The sequence below is a fragment of the Telmatherina bonti genome (genome assembly GCF_933228915.1).
Source record: "Telmatherina bonti genome assembly, chromosome: 9".
Classification (NCBI taxonomy): Eukaryota; Metazoa; Chordata; class Actinopteri; order Atheriniformes; family Telmatherinidae; genus Telmatherina; species Telmatherina bonti.
In genome coordinates this window covers 29,959,332-29,977,893 of record NC_136627.1, presented here as the reverse complement: position 1 = coordinate 29,977,893, position 18,562 = coordinate 29,959,332, and the positions used below count along the sequence as shown (strand labels likewise).

The 18,562-nt window shown below is 39.0% G+C and overlaps 1 protein-coding gene across 1 annotated transcript in view; it reads right to left on the bottom strand.

The window, feature by feature from the left end:
* Positions 1-201: 201 nt before the first annotated feature.
* Positions 202-18,562, bottom strand: part of nbeab (neurobeachin b) — a gene marked incomplete at both ends in the record, with an annotated part of 192,563 nt that continues 174,202 nt past the window's right edge. The window contains 11 exons of the mRNA XM_079246781.1: positions 202-292; positions 1,781-1,932; positions 2,176-2,372; positions 2,619-2,720; positions 5,078-5,248; positions 5,608-5,763; positions 5,907-5,978; positions 6,711-6,903; positions 7,872-7,961; positions 13,497-13,664; positions 17,034-17,186. Of these exons, the coding sequence (XP_079102907.1) occupies positions 202-292; positions 1,781-1,932; positions 2,176-2,372; positions 2,619-2,720; positions 5,078-5,248; positions 5,608-5,763; positions 5,907-5,978; positions 6,711-6,903; positions 7,872-7,961; positions 13,497-13,664; positions 17,034-17,186 (1,545 nt within the window). The remainder of the gene's footprint in view (positions 293-1,780; positions 1,933-2,175; positions 2,373-2,618; positions 2,721-5,077; positions 5,249-5,607; positions 5,764-5,906; positions 5,979-6,710; positions 6,904-7,871; positions 7,962-13,496; positions 13,665-17,033; positions 17,187-18,562) is intronic.

Sequence of the window (18,562 nt, the reverse complement as noted above, 5' to 3'; positions counted from 1 at the left end):
TGTCCAGATTGCTTTGTAGCAGATAAAAATCAACATGTTTGCCTTAGAGGTCAGATGAACATTCAGCAGGTCTTTATCATGCTGAGCTTCGGCTGTTCTCTCCACAGTCTTTGAATCTTCTGCTGCGCACTTCGGTCACTATTCAGTAGATATCCTTTAAGCCTTCAATTCTAGCCGCCTGCTGAGGGTATCCATCTCTTGTCAGTACCTGTTTTGATGTTCATAGTGCCATCGGTTGAAATCGATGTTAAATGCAACAATGCTGCCAGAAGCCATGCCTGTGATCAAAGTCCTGAAGAGAAATAAAATAAAATAAATAAAAAAACATGAAATTTAATTGAAAACAAAGTGGGAAAAAAACCATAGTTATTGGTCTTTTTGTGTTTATAATTCTCTCGCATAAGAAGCTGAAATGTTTGCTGTCAAACATTATTTTAGTGCATATAGAAACTTTTAAGGTGACCATTAAATCCCAGCGTCTTCCTGCAACCCTTGTGTCCACATCTTGCTGGTATGCATGAAAGCAGCTGATTTCACAGGGTTACATTTTAATGCTACACCCGGGGGGGTTTAAATGCTTGAACACAATGAACAGAGCTGATGCAGAATGCTTTCCTGTGCAGTTAAAGACCCCAGGTCATTTTTGCTACCTAACATCAACTTGTTAAAGAAAAAGGCTGCAACTAATTCGAGGGGTTCTTATATTTGTCAAATGTCATACAGAAGAGTAGACAACACTTACTCTATCATAAAAAACGACTAACTGCTTACAAAATTAAAATAAAATGCTCTCATATTGATAAATCATTCCCAAGTCATCTTTGTTTATCAAGCACTCATTGAAATACTTGAACATTTAAATTTTCAACAATATATATATATTTTCAACATTAAAATTTAGGATGATATTACAATATTGAGATACTTTTTTTCTGAAATACGTTATATAGTAGTTAGTGGTCAGTAATAGTTTTTTCTAATTCATATGCTAAAGGCTGATCTCTAAAAAGCTGAGATGTAGCCTAATGTTTGATGACTGGTGTGACAAACTCAGTGTGGTTCTACAATTTCATGGACTAGCATGCAAAGGCATTTTGTTTGTGTGAACAATAAAATGTAGTCAGCCCAATAAAGGGCTAAGTTGGACAGTTACTTATGATGGCGTTGAGATCTTAGTCTGTGTGTTTTGTTTAGGCGACTCTGCAAATGCCGAAGGATGTTTTTAGCCTGTGGCAGCAAAGTGCAACTAGAATATTCAGGCTCTGTAACCTCTCAACTTCCAGGGTCACATGATTACGTCAGACTTTTATAAAGCCCCAAAGCAAACCCTGTCGCCTCTGGGACACCATTCAGGCATCCATTATGTGACTTCTGACCAGCCTTAAAGAATGCAAACTTGGAAAACAAGCAACTAACAAGCTAATCAGCAAATACACTTGTGCAATGCGTGCATACACATTGAAATGCAAAATGCGGACACTTGCAAAACATATTCTCATAATCTGAGTGTTTCTCTAAGTGAACACTGGTAACATGATGAGGCTTGTGTTGAAAACTACACATACACTTCAGTGTTTGAGACCGGGTAATATGAGAACAGGATGTTGGCAAACATAGTGTGAGTTGGAGACGTTACAAATTTAAAATAGACTGCTGTTTTATATAATTCTCACAGCCACCTGATGTCATTGGTTAGTTTTTAAACACCTTTTACAAGAGCAATTATTTACAAATATGAGATTTAATATATTATTAATATAATAAAACTGCCTGTACTGACCTTTGATCATGCGAAAGGTCCATGGCTCGGATCCCTGCATCACAGCCTGGGTATATGTAGAGCTGTTTGAAGTCACAAGCCTGCCACACCACCACCACCCCGTTATCTCCCCCTGTTACCAGGTTGTGGCCATCGCTGCTCAGAAGAATTGCCTTCAAGACGAATAGAAAAGAGTTAAACAAATCAACTTCAACTTAAAATGCATTGTCCTCTCTACAGAAGAGTTTTTGTTTCAGAAGAATGATAAGTATATCACTAAAAAGGACATTTGTTTGAGGTTAAATACCCAAATAGATCACCAAGTATGAGAATAATGTACTATAGTAGTTTTTTATAAATTACTACAATACTGTTTTTGTATCTTTTGTTCAGTGTTTGTCAATAAGTCTGTTTACCCGGGTAGAATCATTGACCTCCATCTGTGCCAACAGTTTGCCATTAATGCTGAAGTTGCAGAAGTGGCCTCTGTCGTAGTAGATAATGCAGTGACCCTCACTGGACACTGTGATGAGCCGTGGGTACTGGTAGCTGTCTGGTCCCTCCAAAGCCCTCAGCAGGTCCCCTGTGATGGTGTGGACTAGACACGGACCCTCTGCAAAACCAAAAATTTATAAGAGCAACCCCTGCTAATGCAAGAAAATGAATTTTAGTCTGTTTTTGCAATATTTCATATTTCTGATCCTGGCATTTTCTGTGAAAGGAATTGGGAAGAGTACCAGGTCTAAATGCATGTCTTGATGGTCAGTGACCTTTTGTAAAACCAGTATTCTATTTGAAAGCTTCTGTGTTGTAGATATTCTGTATTTGCTGCTGATGGCAAGCAAAGAGGCATACTAACCTTTGGCTCCACTTATGACTAGACCCAGCTCTGCACAAACACTCACACACACAACTTCCTGGTCATGACCAGTCAGGACTGCTCGTGGTGCTGGGTAGTCCCCTAAAAAAGACAGATGCACAGTATGATGAGGCTAAATCACTAAGTTTTATTGATTAAATCTGTTGTGCAACAGTGAAAACATCCATCAACATTTATGCTTAGGTACAAACTCTGTGAAACCATCTAATACATATCAGCCAATATAATATAATCATGTAAATACAAGCAATCTAACATAGATGTGGTGGCAGAGATGGCATTTACAATTGCTATGTAAATGTGGTGATGCCTTGACAGCCACCAAGCCACTTGATTTAATCCTATGTGTCACATGATTGATAATAGCTGGGGGGAGAGGTTAGTGAGGGGTGTCTCATGGCACCTGGAGCCATCAACCCCAAATATGCAACAATAATGAAAACAACAGCCTGAAATATTCCAATCACCAATTAAAAAGAGATGAAAATGAAAATCATGCCTCACACACATTGCACGGACTGTTATGTTCTTTTGGGGAAATGTAATGTAGGGGAGACAGTTGAAGTGATCAGCTAACTGCTGGGTATTATACTACATTATAAATGCAAATTTAAGTGTTCTTATTTTCTGAGGGTTTTAGTAATATTTTATTACATTTACATAAATTTTCTTTATGGTATTTATTTATGCAACTATAAAACTATGGAAAATGCTGAGTTGTGAGTTTGGTGTAAGTTTGCCACTGAAAACTTGGCCAACCTAAAGCAAATTCTCAACTCTGATTATATCACATCTACCATAAGTTCACCTAATTCAGTACAAAGTTTCTCATTTCACCGATATGACAGTATTATTCTAAAAGATGATGAAAACCCAAGCACCATCATCATCTCCTCCTCCTATGGCTTGGCATGTCTCCCTCATAGCTGCAGCAGTTCAGTCAGTGAGCTGGACTGTGATCGATGTATCCTGGTCCCTTAGAGACTAAAACCCCAGCACCAGCTGCTGATGGAGGCCTGAATAGGACAAGTGTCAAAAAATCCTCCAGGGAGTAAAAGCGAGCTTACCTGCCCAACAAAAGATTCAATCACCCTGCACTGGATACCCGCATGCTCTGTCGTAGCCCAAGGGACAGGCTGATTTAGCAGCCATGATTAACCTGGTGCTAATATCCACTTGCACCAGTACAATGGGCCTCGTCTAAAAAGCAAGTCCATGATTGAGCTGGAAGTTATTTTAATTATCACGCATTCAAGACACAGATAGGCTTTTTGGGGCGTGGCTGAAATCAATTTCTTGTCCATGCCAAGCCTGCAGGATGATGGAGTAGTGGAGTAGTGGTCTGACACACTGCTTTGACATATTCACTCAGGCTTTAACTAGCATTGCAGAACATACAATGGGTATGAAATCACTAGAATTGGACTCCTGAAAAGTTTATTTAATGAAAAAGCCTACATCTAAAACAAAGAGCACAATGCTGTTATTTATAGCAGAGGGCTTCTGCTAGGAGGGAATGAAAGGTGTTTGTGGTTTTTCCTGAGTGGTGTATACCTGTCATTTATATTTGTACAGAATAACATGTATAAATAGACAAACACAGGTTTAGGTCTTTTTGCTGATCACATTCCATCTCTATTTTTTAGCTGTTATTTCCCTCAGTTTCTCCTTTTGTCCACTGAAGATGCATTGTGTAGTGTGAACTTCAGGGGAATACCGTTTTCCTGCTGCAGTAACACAAGTGCTGTTGCCCCTTGCTAATTGGAGGCATCCAAGCTGAAATTCTTAATTAACTGTCAAAGCCTCAATGAAGTTAATTAGAGGACACTCGCTACTAATCCAAAGCTCCTAGAATCTTTCACAATTTCACAATTAGAAACACAAGATCTTCTTGCATACACATGTTGTTTTTCTGCCTAGAAGTAAAATAAAGACATACTTTCTTCCTTATATTAAGTTCTTTCATTCCATGCTTTATATAGTGCTTCTAGCTTGAACAGTATGATAACTTTATAGGTGCTTTCCCAAACACTGTTGGTTGCCTTAATATAGACATGCTATATTCAAAACAAACAACTAAATGAACAGAACAGAAGAAATCACACACTGAGGTACACTATGCAGACATTTGGAGTTCTAAACTTAAAAGCAGCAAAATTTAATTCCTAAAATCAAACTATTTTACAGCTTCAGTGCAGATAATTTGTCCTCTAACCCGTCTCACAGCATTACTCAGTTTGTTTGATGGTAATGTTTTTTTCCAGTGCTGATCAAAGACTTCTGCCTCTGATATATGTAGGAGTTTTAAAAATTATAGACGTGTGCAACTTCACAGCCTGGAAGATATTTTATAAGCAAGGTACCAAACAAAGTAAAAATGTTTCTGTAATTTTGTCAATGTTCGTTTACATGCAACGTACTTGTATATTTCCACTCACCATTATTTGGGTTATCACCAATGATATGGTGTCGCCCACTCCAGTACCACAGCAGCAGAGTAGCATCCCTAGATCCAGAAACAATGTAGCAGTCTCCCCCAATGTAAGATTCTGATCTGGCCAGACATGTCACCACATCCCAATGGCCAAAAACTATCTGTGTCAGCTTGCCTAAGGACAATAAAGAAAATACATAATTTCAGTTTTACAAATTCATGTTAGGATCTTCGAAGAAAAAAAAAAAAGTAAGTAAGTAAAGATTAACTTTTCCAGTCTCCTTGACACCCTTAAGATAAATTCCACATTTAATTGAGCAACTGTGTAATAAATCATCTCTATATTTAAAGCAGTATCTTTCAGCAGTGTCACAAAATTTGTTTCATTTTTCAGTGGATTATAGTAGATTAATCTGTTGTTCAGTGTGTCAGAAAACGAGATGCACTCGTACTGTATCATTACTGTCATAGCACTCAGTCCTCCACACATCAGTGCACACCTCTGTAGGAAATAGAGTTTACACTCTAACCTACCTGTCTCAGAGGAGTACACACGGAAGCTCTTGTCCCAGAAGCCACACACCAGGATGTAGCGGTTGTCAGCTGTCACCACAAAACACTGTGTGGTGATTTGGATGCTTTGGTCCACTAGGTCTGTGATCTGACGCTTGTTGCTTCCAGTGTTGTTGGCTGAGAAGACAAAAGGAGCCGTAGAACAATACTTGGGGACAAAAGATAGATAAAAAAAAAAAACTATGAAAATAAACTCCTACAACAACAACATGCATAAATCACAAATACTTAAGCTTTATTTTCCTTTCAAGCTCACTCACCAACTAGAGAATCCATCTCTATGGGGAGGTGATGGGCCTGTTCCAGAGAGTAGCCTGGAGCTCCTCTGAGACCTGGTTCAGGTAGTCATACATAAGGCTTTCATTGACCACTGCACATTCATACATAAACATCTGTTCCCCTTTCCAAGCCAAGTTAATTCAAAGTCCTTTCTAGAAAATCAAAGTAATGGAGGTTCATCTGTGTTAAAAGACTATTTTCTCCCGGTGGAGACATTTCATCCATGTGAATGAGTATCTGGACTAATTTTTGATGCAGACCTTATTATCTTGAATTAAAAAAAGAAAAAAGAAAAAAAACTAATTTCCCTCTTATCCAACTGGATAGTAAGGCTGCTGCAGCTGTGATCATTAGGGGCAACCACACACTGCGCACTCTTTGGTCCTGAGCGCAAAGCATTTCTACGGTGACAGATGGGGACGTGTGAGGAGAATGTGGTGCAGTCGCAGCCTAATTTCCCAGTAACCATTGCTTTGGCCCTCTGACCCTGAGGTGAGGCTGTTTCTTAGGGAGGGGTTCTGTGGGTAATGTTGTTCACACATGTCTGCAAAGGAACATGTGGAAACACTCATGGTCAGCTTACCTGGGAGGTGCTAGTTTCTCTCATAGACAGCTGGGTACAGCTCTATTATGAATACTGGGCAGAACTTTATGTAACAATGATGAAGTGATTTTACTGGGTCACTGCTGAGGTAGGTAACATGTGTGGTGTGGCACACTTTTTTCCAAGAACATATGCCTTTGTATGAGCATACCACCTTCTGGGTGAGATTAGCACCACTCACCAACAGTATTGTGCCATCGATTGACTGCAAATAGACGGCTGCAGGTGACGGTGACCACAGCGGGTATAGTGAGATGGGGCAGAGTGTTAGCAGCCACGTGGGTTACAGGCGAATTGGATGGAAACTTCAACACCATGATGACATCCTGCTGCATCTGATCCTTGAACATAAGAGGACTCTGTGGAAAGAAACACTATTGAGTGGAAAAGGGAAAAAGACAAAATGTGGAATAGGTTGTAGGGATATGATGATGGGTTGAGTATTAGTTTAATAAAATAGGAACAGACAGGAAAAGGATGGAGAAAATCACAAGGGAAAGTATGAATAGATGAGAAGAAAGGATGCAAGCAGCATTGTTGTGGAGATTGGAAGGAGTTAGGATCAGACACAAGGAGATTTAATGCAGTTTCCTCTATTGGACAAGAGACTTAAACAAGGGTTGATGAGGAAAACTGGGATGGAGGACACAATTTATGTGAAATGGTGATTTTTCTGCTTTTTCTTTTTGCACTGCAAAATTCAACTCAACCTTCAAAACTTGTTAATGTCTAGCAAGAAAAAAAAATCTGCCACCGGCAGTCCTTTGGAGAGAAGCTGTTATAGCTTACATCTCATCCTGAATGACTTTAAAAAAGTGGACATTTGAATAAAAACATATTTGTCCTGTGGAAGAAACAAATTAACAGAAGGTTCTTAGGAAGATATACTATTTGTTTTCTTGTTTTTTTTTTTTTTTACAAGGAACTTGAGAATGAATGGGAGGAAAACATGGGTGAAACTGGTTATTGCATGGACTGGGCAGGTAACAGCAGCTTTCTGCACAATGAGAGGGGCTATTAGGCCAGCAGGGAGCACTGTTCCCTTTAAACTTTACTCGCAAGCAAGGCCAGCTATAACAAAAAAGTGCTTATTATAGTGAGAGTATGTAACCTACATAAAGTAAAAACTACATACTTATATAAAATATTTAGCATTTATTGTATAGAGAAGTAGGCTTGAGGAAAAGTACAGAAATGAGACATCGTGGTTATCCTTCCGAATCAAATGGCGATCTACAATCACATTCACTGCAACACACACTGGGTCCACACATCTTCCTTCACACAAAAACACCACATCCAAAGGTGCAGGAAAATTTCCCAGCATGCTCACTGTTCTCACCAGGTGCATGGCGGAGCTGCGTGGAGGATGTGGCTCAATAAGCAACTGAGATGGCGTCTGTCCAAAGCTTTGGATCTGCGCTTCTGTGGCCTGCGGGAGAAAGAGGGAGAGAGTGAGAGTACGAGAGAGAGCGGCTGTCACAATCAATATGCATCAAAGTGATGGGTCAATGCGTTACTTGACAATGCAAGCAAATCCTAACTCAGCCGTGCCTCTGAGGAAGGGGGAGGTAAAGGGAAAGGGGTGCACTCCCAATCCGCCTGGGTGCTCCCCCTTCCCCCCTCAGCCTGCAGAGTCATCCAAGTGTTAGTATGGAAGAGACAAGCCTTTTCCTATTAACATGCTTCAGTTAACCATTCCCATTTCCAGGAGCAGGGGCCCCAACTGCACAAACGTTAACCTAGAGTGACATCCAGCTACAACTGCAGTAGGCCGGTGTGCTTTTAGATGTTATTGTGTTTGAAACAAAAGGGGAAAGCATGTGTATGTGCACACTCATATACAAAGACACATCACGATGGCAGTAGGTAGTGTTTTAGTTAAAGGTACAGTAATTAACTATTATTTATGGGGTACAAACTATAAGCCTAGAGGCTTGTGAGAAGCAGGGACAAAAATAAAAGCAGTCACACAAATCTAATCATGAGCAGCAGGGGGGAAAAAAAACAATAACAGATGAATCGCTATTTTTTTTAGAGAATAAGTGCAATTTAAAGCAGACAAATGAACTTCTTAGTCTGAAATGAAAGGGGAGAAAACAGCCAGTAAGAGCTACTGAGCTTGACTGAAAGCGGGGTACTCCACAGTGGGAGTGATTGATGTGACTGGAGCCACTTCCACCATCAGAGGGGAGCTTGTAGACGTCCGTCAATGCCACTGTGCACAATGGAACATACAGCGCTCTGCTTTTCCCCTGCCGTTCTGACTGCTTCTGCGACGAGCCCTCATTTTCTTTGGCCTGTACACACTACTCACTATCAAAAGGACCCATTGGGTAGCACATGCCATGGTGGGAGATTTGGCATGAGAAGTTTGGAGGTGCTGCTGAATTAGGACAGGCCACCTGCAAGGCATAGAGTCGCACCCAACACCCCCTGGTCACTTCTGATCTTCCACAACATCAAAAAAGGTGCTGTCCACATAGCTGAGTGCTGTGACATAGCAGTGAAAGTTTCATGGGAGTTAGTGAGCACATTTGGCAACCATTAAGTGCTGGTGTGTCTTTAAAACACAGTCTGTCAAGTAATAAAGCAACTGACATTATGGCAATTTAAGGTTAGGTTTAAGGTGAGGGTCGCAGTGTCTGTTCAAATAAAGGAATTTGATACAGGAATCAGAAAGGGCCATGTGGAAAGCATCAACACATTTCTAAAGCTGGTTCTATGAACAGGAAAACAGGGGCACCGTATTAAGCATCATATTATTTTCAGATCATAATTATTTTCAGATAGCAGAGTAAAACATTTTCTCCCTTTGTGAGTTTTTTTTTTTTTTTGTGCATGTGTCGGGAGGGAGACACAAATTGTTGAAGGTTAACTCATAAGCACGTTCCTCCACTAGATGATCATACCACATGTCTCTAAGCTGCTTAAGGGATAATCCTCAGTGATGTATGTCACAAATTTATCATTACCTCAATCTTAGATGGAGAGCACTTAACAGGCAAATCATTAGTTTAAGTCAACTCAGGCTCCGACTTTCAGCTAGCAAGTGGCACACTTTGACAAAGATCTCCCCTCTAAGCAAACCCACCATGCCTGGTTGAGCACCACACATCCTACACAACACTGAATCTATCTTTCCATGCGACTTTGTTTGCAAATTCAGCCTAAGTGAAAGGTTTCTGAGATGAGTGGCTGCAGCTCTGACTTTATCTAATATTTAGTTCCCAAACTGATGACAGGGACTCCATGGAGGATGATACCGCAGCAGCACCCTCCAATCCACCCGTGTAATGAGGCAACACACAGGCTGCAGACATGGCCTTGGGTTGACCCAGTAAGCAGCGTGGGATCATGCTGAGTCACAACACCTGTGATCAACAGTGGGAACAACAAATTTGAAGCTGATATTCTAACCTTTTGAAAGATGTCATAGATTGAAGACAAAATTTGCCTTCAAGCAAAGTATGATTAAAAAAGATTCTACAGAAAAATCATACAGACATTCACAGGAGCCATGTTATGTTTGCATGTGACTATACCGCTGTCCATGCGTTGCATGCCAACAGAAATGTGTTCATGATGAGCTTGTCTGGATTTTAATCCTTAACTGCAAACAAAGAATTACCCTGAGGATGTTTCTTGAGTGACAGCTTGGGACCTGACATATGCTCTACTGTATGCAGGACCAACAATGTTTCAAACAACATGTCCACTAGTAAGTGACTGTCTGTAATTCAGTTATTATCATAGATAATGCACATCAAATTCTATTCGCTATCTGGTGCAGAGGCAGCACTGCCAAGCAAAAATATCAAGGTGAAATCAGTCAAGTAGACCAAACTGCAACACAGCGCAACAAGCTAGCCATAGCAGACTTTGTTGTCTTTGTTCAGAAAGGGCAGGAGGGGCAGTGGCAGGAGGATGAATAGAGTCCCACTGATGAATAATTTGTCTGTTTACTTCTGAGTGACACAGAGGGGTCTGAATCAAGGGGCTGCTGTCATGTTTTTCCATAAGAGAAGGCTGTCAGGAGAGGCATCACGCCGAAGGACCGCTGTTCCGGCAGTGTGCCCAGTAGATCTGTCACTTTTTCCTCAACCACAGACCAGAGGCCTGGCAGCATGTCAGGAGGTGTCATTATTTTCATCTGACACGCAAGCGGAAATGATCTCTCATGACCTCTAATTTCTTGACATTTCAAATTCCTTAATTGTCGTGACTAATGCTTTGTCAGCAGGTTCACCTGTCAGACCCAGAATGAATCAATACCACAAAGTCAATCATCACACTTCAGCAGATCTTAGTGAGACAATCACTGGGCAGATTTCCATGCTCCACCTTATTGACTCATCCAGGTAAGTCACAGACTAGCCCACGTGTGATAACAGGTTTCAGCTGACTGAATTTAACTGAAGCTGCCACAGATGGTACAGGAAGCTGGTTCACATGGAATAATAATGACAATGATAATCTAAACTCCTGATGCACATCTACACATGCTCCAGGTTTAAGTATTCATTGCACAATACGCTGCTCTCAAAAAAATAAAAAACCAACAGAAAAACAAAAAAAAAAGTGCCTGAACCATGAAGCAACCACTGAATGTTCTAGTTAATTAACAGCTTGTATTGAAACGGCCCTCTTCATAATGCCGTTCACATTTTTTACATCATCAAGCATCATCATCATGTCACCTAACAGACAAATCATGACACCATTTCATGTTTTGGTGTCGTACCACTGTGGTTGTTTTTCTTTGAATAAATAGTTTGAGATGGAGGAATTACCATTACATGGTTCTACTAAATGTCCTATGTTAATGATAAATTATCAGTGTAGTATTGACTTTTTCCATTTTCCATTTATTTTAACCAAAAGTTTGATTTCCTTAACTTTTGTCTGTAGAGTAATTTATTGTATTCATATTATTGCTATATCTTTGTTAAATCTGAAATTGTATTGTTTAATAAGTTTATAACCCCTCTGTAACCGTAACTGTACAAAAGTGTTACACAACACCAGAGTAATCCAGACCTCACACCTATATGTCAAAACTGAATGAAATGATTTTTCAACAACCAACATCCTTGAGTCATGGGATGAGCCTCACTTGTTTTACATTTTCCAGGAAAATCCATCCTTATTTCCAACAGCTCTCCTATAAAACAAACACCACCTACACTACAAGTCAAAAGTTTGGACACATTTTTCCATTGAATCTAATGGGAAAGTGTCCAAACCTTTAATTGGCAGTGTACTGGTTATCAGCTGGTTACTGTTATAAGTAGGAAAGTTGCAGATTGCTAATAATTTCTGTCATGAACTTGAGGTTTTGGTTTAGTTGTTTTACTGTCTTATAGGCTTTTCAATGTCTTAGTCCCACCTGGTTTCTTGTTTAACTTTGAACTTTTTCCCTTGTGTATTCTGGTTGGCTTTTTGTTTCCTGGTCAGTAGCACATCTGCTTTGATTTGCTCATTTGCTTGACCCCTTCCATCTAGTTTACTTCCATTAGTCCATCTGCTTGTTTGTATACACCTGACATCTCTGTCAGTACATCGGTTTTCTTCTGATTAAACCCTTCATCCTGCACCAGTCCTCCTGCTTCATCAGCGTTAAGGTCCATATACTCCACAAATTGTGACTACAGCCCCCTTGAAAATACAAAATGGTGACCATAAAATAAACATTAAAACAGTCTTATTTGTATTCTCAGGCTGCTGCAGAGATAGTGTGGTAGGCAAAGTGCATAATGAGAGGATCCCTGCTCTATCTGCATCCTTGATTTTTTTCTTTTTTCTAGTTTACTGGCACCACTATTATTGTGTGTTTGAATAATATAGTATCAATATCAAATGGCTTTAATAAAACTACTGTCAATAATATCTGTTGTATACCTGTAATATAGGTGTTTAAACATTAAGGTTATACTCAACATTAAAAAGTCAAAAAGAATCCACTTGGATCCAGTCACATAACTGAGAGTATGAAGGTTTTTCTTCATTAGCAGTCAGTATCAGCAAAGCATCAGTTGCAATTAGCTAATTCTATTTTTTTCTGCAGCACTAAAACAAATCACATGTCACAATAGTGACTGCATCAACTGAGTATAATTAGAAAGTCTGAATAGCAGACTTTCTACTGTGCCACAAACAAACAGTTCTGTCATCTGTCTGGGTGACAACTATCACGTTGGAAGACAACTAAAAATCTTTCTGTCTGATGCAAAATAAACAAGGCTTCATCTAAAAACTTTCTCAAAATGATGAAAACCAAACCTTTCACAATATGGTTTGGCAATTAAATCAGCCAAATCTTCTGCAGGTGATTTGCATAGTGGTCACTTGATAAATAAAGGCGCCCCTGGAAGTGACAGTATATAAATGACTTGTTTTGGAGACAGCAGATGGTGAATATCACAGAGAGAGATGAGCTCACACTGGAAAGTGCCACAATGCATGCCAGCTGCTGCAGTCTGTGTCCTCTTTCCTCATGCAATTAAACCATTCAGGAGAATTCCCATCGAGCTAATAGCAATTCAATTAATCTGTTAAAAATAAAAAGATTCCCTTTTCTTATCTATTGACTGGTTGACCTCTGATCAAAAAACACTATCAGATTTATTGATTTGATTAAGATAAAAATATAGGAAAAAGAAAAAACACAGAATCATGATTGGTATTATGAGGAAAATGGAAAAAATATTAATAAGAGAGAAAAAAAATAATATCTCAGGTTGTCAAAAGAATTAAGCAAATACAATGAGTCAGCAGCTCAGTGAGATTTTCTCATAGATTACATTTGCATGACACATTAAGTGATTGACAGATGCACAATAACGAAAGCTCAAGAAGTTCCAACACGTCAGAACAGATAGAGACAGGAAGTAGGGCTTCTGGTGAATAGGAAAATAAAGGATTCAGTTGCCATAGCAATATGTTTGCGTGTCTCTGTTAACTTTACCTCTCTGAGCAAGGGGTCAGTAATACTGTCCAGGTTGACAGAGCCCTCGTAAGTCAGGTAGTGAAAGACGTTGAGGGCACGCACTGCCTCTGGGCCTCGCTGCTTGTAGCCGAAAATAAGGTCAATCCACTGATGCAGCTGACATGACACAAACTCGCTTTCCAGGGCCTGTCAGAGGAGTACAGGGCAATTAGAGGTGAGAGGCACACCAGCAACACACAACACTAAGACCAAAAGACACAATACAAATTGAAATGAAGCACAACAGTGAATGCAACAAAACACAGCCTACATATAATACACAGATAACCTGACAGAACATAATGTTGCCATCAAACATCAGAAAACTTATTTTGTAGAATGCAATGAGAGAACAGGATTAGGCATACACCTACTGTAGTATATAGCTGTGCTGGAATAGGGACATTTTTAAAATGTATGGTTGATTTATATTAAAGACACATATCACATATAAGAAGGGCTTGAGATCTGCTTTTCTTGCAGCAATGTTGCATAAAAGATTACTAGGTGGTGTGAAAAATTGCTTTGTATTCATGTGCGGTAGTTCACTTCTGACTTACTTCTGGCTCAGGCATGACCAGTTGCTTGTGCTGTTGGTCCAGTAGCTTTGCACCACCACTGAGAATTCATAGGTCAAAGTGGACAAAGGACTGCTTTGTGTTAGGAGGCCTTTGTGTCAAATAGGAGTTGTGAAAATGTTTCTGTGCAACTATTACATGCTTTTCATTTTCATCCTTTACTATTTTCAGTTTTGTTCTGTTTGTGACTGAATTGCAATATTAGGAATTTTCAACAGGTTAACATTTTTTTTATCATCATCTTCAATGTCAAGAACAGCACAAGGGCCTTTGGGTGCAAGCTCTTCTGTATCAGCTGTACATCCACAACTATTCTCCCTGTGTGGGACGAAAGCAGTGCAGACAAATATGTGCGTGCTACCATGAGCATGCATTCATTAGACCACAGTAAGAATACCAAGAACCAAAGGCGAAAGGAACTTTGTTTCTTCAAATAATGTACTTTTGGTAAAAAGAAGATGTTTCTCTTATCTTCCTGATGCTTTGAGTCATCATGCCAGAATATTTTGACAGAGCAACAGCAAATGGGAAAAACTGTTGTATTCGGTTGATTGACCATGGTGCAACTTCATTAGCCTAAGTTGTCTGCAGATTATAGTTTATGGTGTTTGATCCGCACAAAAATAACTGGCACTAAAGAAAACCATCTTCAATATCGAATTATTTTATTGAACACAAAGATTACAGAAAAAACTATTCGACGTTTTCCTTCGCTCAATTAAAACACCCTTTTGTCATCGAGATATAGAAAGTAATTCAGTACACACAGAAACCAATTCACGGTTAAATTATCAGCGGGAGAAAAAAAAAAAGATAAATTACTAATTTATAACAAAAAATAGACTGGATTATTCTTCCCGTCATTTTTGGGGTATGTTAGTGAGGCATTCAGAATAAGATTTAAGGCTTTTACCTATAATAAAAATATAGTAAGAAAGCCACACAATTAGAGGTTAATGTATTGTTTCAGAGTATGGTACAACATAATTCCCATGCATACTGGGGTGAAGCTTTGCTAGAGAAATTTACACTCCTCCCCTCACGTCAGGAATAACAGCCATTACCAACAAAGCCTGCTCAAGCACACAGAGGCAGAGTTTGCCACAGGGCATATCACGACAATTGAAAGTGGCACATGCAAAGATGGGAAGTGGGAGGACAAGGGGGGAGGGTGGAAAAAGAAAAGAAGGGAACGAAAAAAGAGTGAGAGAAAGGGGGAGGTAGTCAGAAAGATCCACTGACAGAGATTAAAAAAAAGGAGGAAGTGAGAGTGTGGGCTAGCTTGGGGAGAGAACAAAAGAAAGAAAAAAGGGAGGCAGAGGACTATGATTTTCTGGGTTTATGAATACAATGGTCTGAGCATCTAACAAAGGAAAGCAACATCACACATATACTCTGTAATCTTTTTTTCCCCAGTGATCCTCAGTTTTTAGTTTAGAGATGCAAACATGCCCATAACAATTTCTTGCTTTTCTTATCTAACCCCCACTCAGCTGATGTACAAGCCTGATAGAGCTCAACCAGGTCAGGTGGGTAAAACACGGGGAAAGGTCACCTGCATAAGACCAGCCAAGCTCTGTCACTCCAGCTGAAAAGGTCAGGACTGTTCTCACAGCCTCCTCCTACTTCAGGTCCACAAACACTGCGTCCCCTAAACTCAGAATACCTAGCTCCTTCCCAGAGATATTATGGAAGTTGCACTGCTTTAAGGAATGACATTTTTACACTAAAATTACAATGCACAGACATATAATTGAGGATCATTTACTAAATTCAAACTACACTCTTGTTAAACTGTCTATAAAATGCATATGCACTTCTAATGCAGCACAATGGCCACTTATGGTGTTGCATTTGTGTGACATTTTTATCTTAACATTCAGTATGTTTAGTGAGAACAAGAAGAGAGTTGGGTTTCAGCACTAAGTCATTCCAGATTAAAGGAAGAACAGAGTTTATCTGAAGGTTAAAAAAATGGGAAAATCTCATTTGCTGACTATGTGCTGCTCTTGAAACCTATTGGGAGTTGTGATACACATGTTGATAAACTGTTTGTATGAAATGTGCACACATGCATACAAACATAGATGGGAAGGGACCTGCACACTGCCAAAGTGATGAGGCTCGCCACTGCAGAAGGTAACGCGATAGGACAAACTTCCTTTCAGCCACATCTTTCAGTGATATCACAGGGGTCAGGGGGCACGGTTATAGTATTGAGCAATGTGCTCTATTAGATGGTTCATGAATAAGACAAGGGGACACAGATGTATGGGAAGGTTAGAGGACAGAGAAGAAAAACATTTATTTCCTGCCTGCCAGGAGCAGGTAGAAAAGCTAAGAGTGGGGGGGAAAAAAATTAAACGTTCCCCTTTTCTGAATGACGACAAATTAAAGATAAATAAATATGTCAATAACCATAATGTAAAACTGGTTATATAAAATTAATATCATCAAATGTAATAAACATTAATTTCAGTATTCAGTGTTTTTCTGCATCTTAATGTATGTTATTCTATTTTTACATGTTAACATGCAGCATCTTCATTTTTATGCAATTTTAATATGTTGACTACATTTGCCTCTGTTTGTGATCTCATATTATTTGCATTTGTTGTATTTTGTGATCACAAATGCTATTTTTATTCTGTAGACCTGAAAAAGACAACTGTTTGGCAAAAACCGCAAACATGTAAATGATGTATTAACATATCCTCTTAGTGAAAAGTTTATAATATTTTTATGTTTAGTTTCTTGTTCTGTACTTACTGATTTGCAACCTATAAATTGATAAAAGGTTAAGGAGGCTTTTTGGTAACTAGTTGAGTTATTTATTTCAAAGACTTTTTTTTTTTAGTTTTTAATAATAAGTAAAGAAAACATCATAAGCAGAAACAATAAACATTATTCTCAAAACTGCTATAGGCATAAAGCTTACCATCCTGTTAATCCTAACAAGATCTTCTGGTTTCTTGGCCCAGGCTGGCAAGTCCACATCACCAATCATGTCCCCCTCCTCCCTCATTCCCAGATGGTAGCCGTTGCTGTTCACAAACATCTCAGGAAGATAGAAGAACTCGGGAATCAGTTCCTGAGAAAGAAAGATGTTCCTCTTTTACATGTCATTGACAAGGATGCAGTACCTAATATCACAGGCATTGCTTTGTAGTTGCCCAATATTTCAATGACACACACAAGAAACGACATATGCGAGGACAGAAAACAACCCGTAAAAAAGACTGTATGTCACTAAAATGAAGTGAGAAAAGTAACACAAACAAACTGAACAGGAGGCCATGAGACGGCAGTGAGAGGTGTGAGTCCAGCTATTCCATGCAGAGGTGTTAGATGTGCTAAGTGAAACTGGAACTGAGTTGGATTTTTCTACTTTGTGTCTAGGCTCATGTGATGGGGTCAAGACCTTGCACTTAAGTAGTACAGGAACCCCAAGTCTGGTGTGAGTCCTCACAAGAAAGAAGGTAGCAAATATTTACTTACACTGTGAAACAGAGCTGGTTAAAGGATTTTTTCCTGTGCCGATAGACACATCTCTAACTTCTGCCTACTCCTTTTTCAGACCATGATGAGTTTAACAAATTGTCTGTAAATTGAGTTTAGTTTGCTTTGTTTTTGTTGTTTTTTTGCTTTTGTTATTAAATGTGAAGATGTTTTATTTTTCTGTCTTTGCTTTTTTTGTATATTTCTTATGTTCAAAAAATGCACTGAATGAACTAAAAAAAAAAACTAAAACAGAACTTTTACCTCTTATCCCATTTTGACCGAGTATGAACATGCCACATACACTTTATTGACACTGTCCTAAAGTATATGAAAAGTACTTGGATAAATAAAATTTTCAGGAAATTGCTTAAGGTAATCCACTGCTGAAATTACTTCTATGCAAATCAACACAACTGTCACATGTGCTAAAACTCTAAATATGAATCGTTTTTTCCAAAAATAAACTTTATCAAATGCTCTTTGACAACCAAGTGTGAAATTTAAATGTATAATAATCAAAATCATTATTAATCAGTTGCAAAGCTGGGATTTATTTTACTGACAAGCTATCCAAAAATTATAGCATGCTTTGCATAGAAAATGAGCAAAGAAGACTATTGTTTATGTGATTATATAAAATATCTGGAAAAAAGATGCAGTTATGCAATCATTTTAATCGCTCATCCTCTTGATCATACAGCTAAGAATGGATAAGTTAGTCAAGCCTCAAACCAATCAGGCATATGCACACGAGGAATGTAAATCCTTCATTTTGTCCTCATTAGAGAAACTTACAAGAAAAGTTAAACATAGTTCTTTTTCTTAGTCTGGGATTATAAAGTTAGACACAAGTCAGAATCCTAACTCCTCTTTACTGCTTTGTTTAATAAATGCCGTGTTTTGCCGGGTTAAGTGGTACAATAGAGTTTTACTTTGCCTATGGGATATATATAATGTGCATTGGGG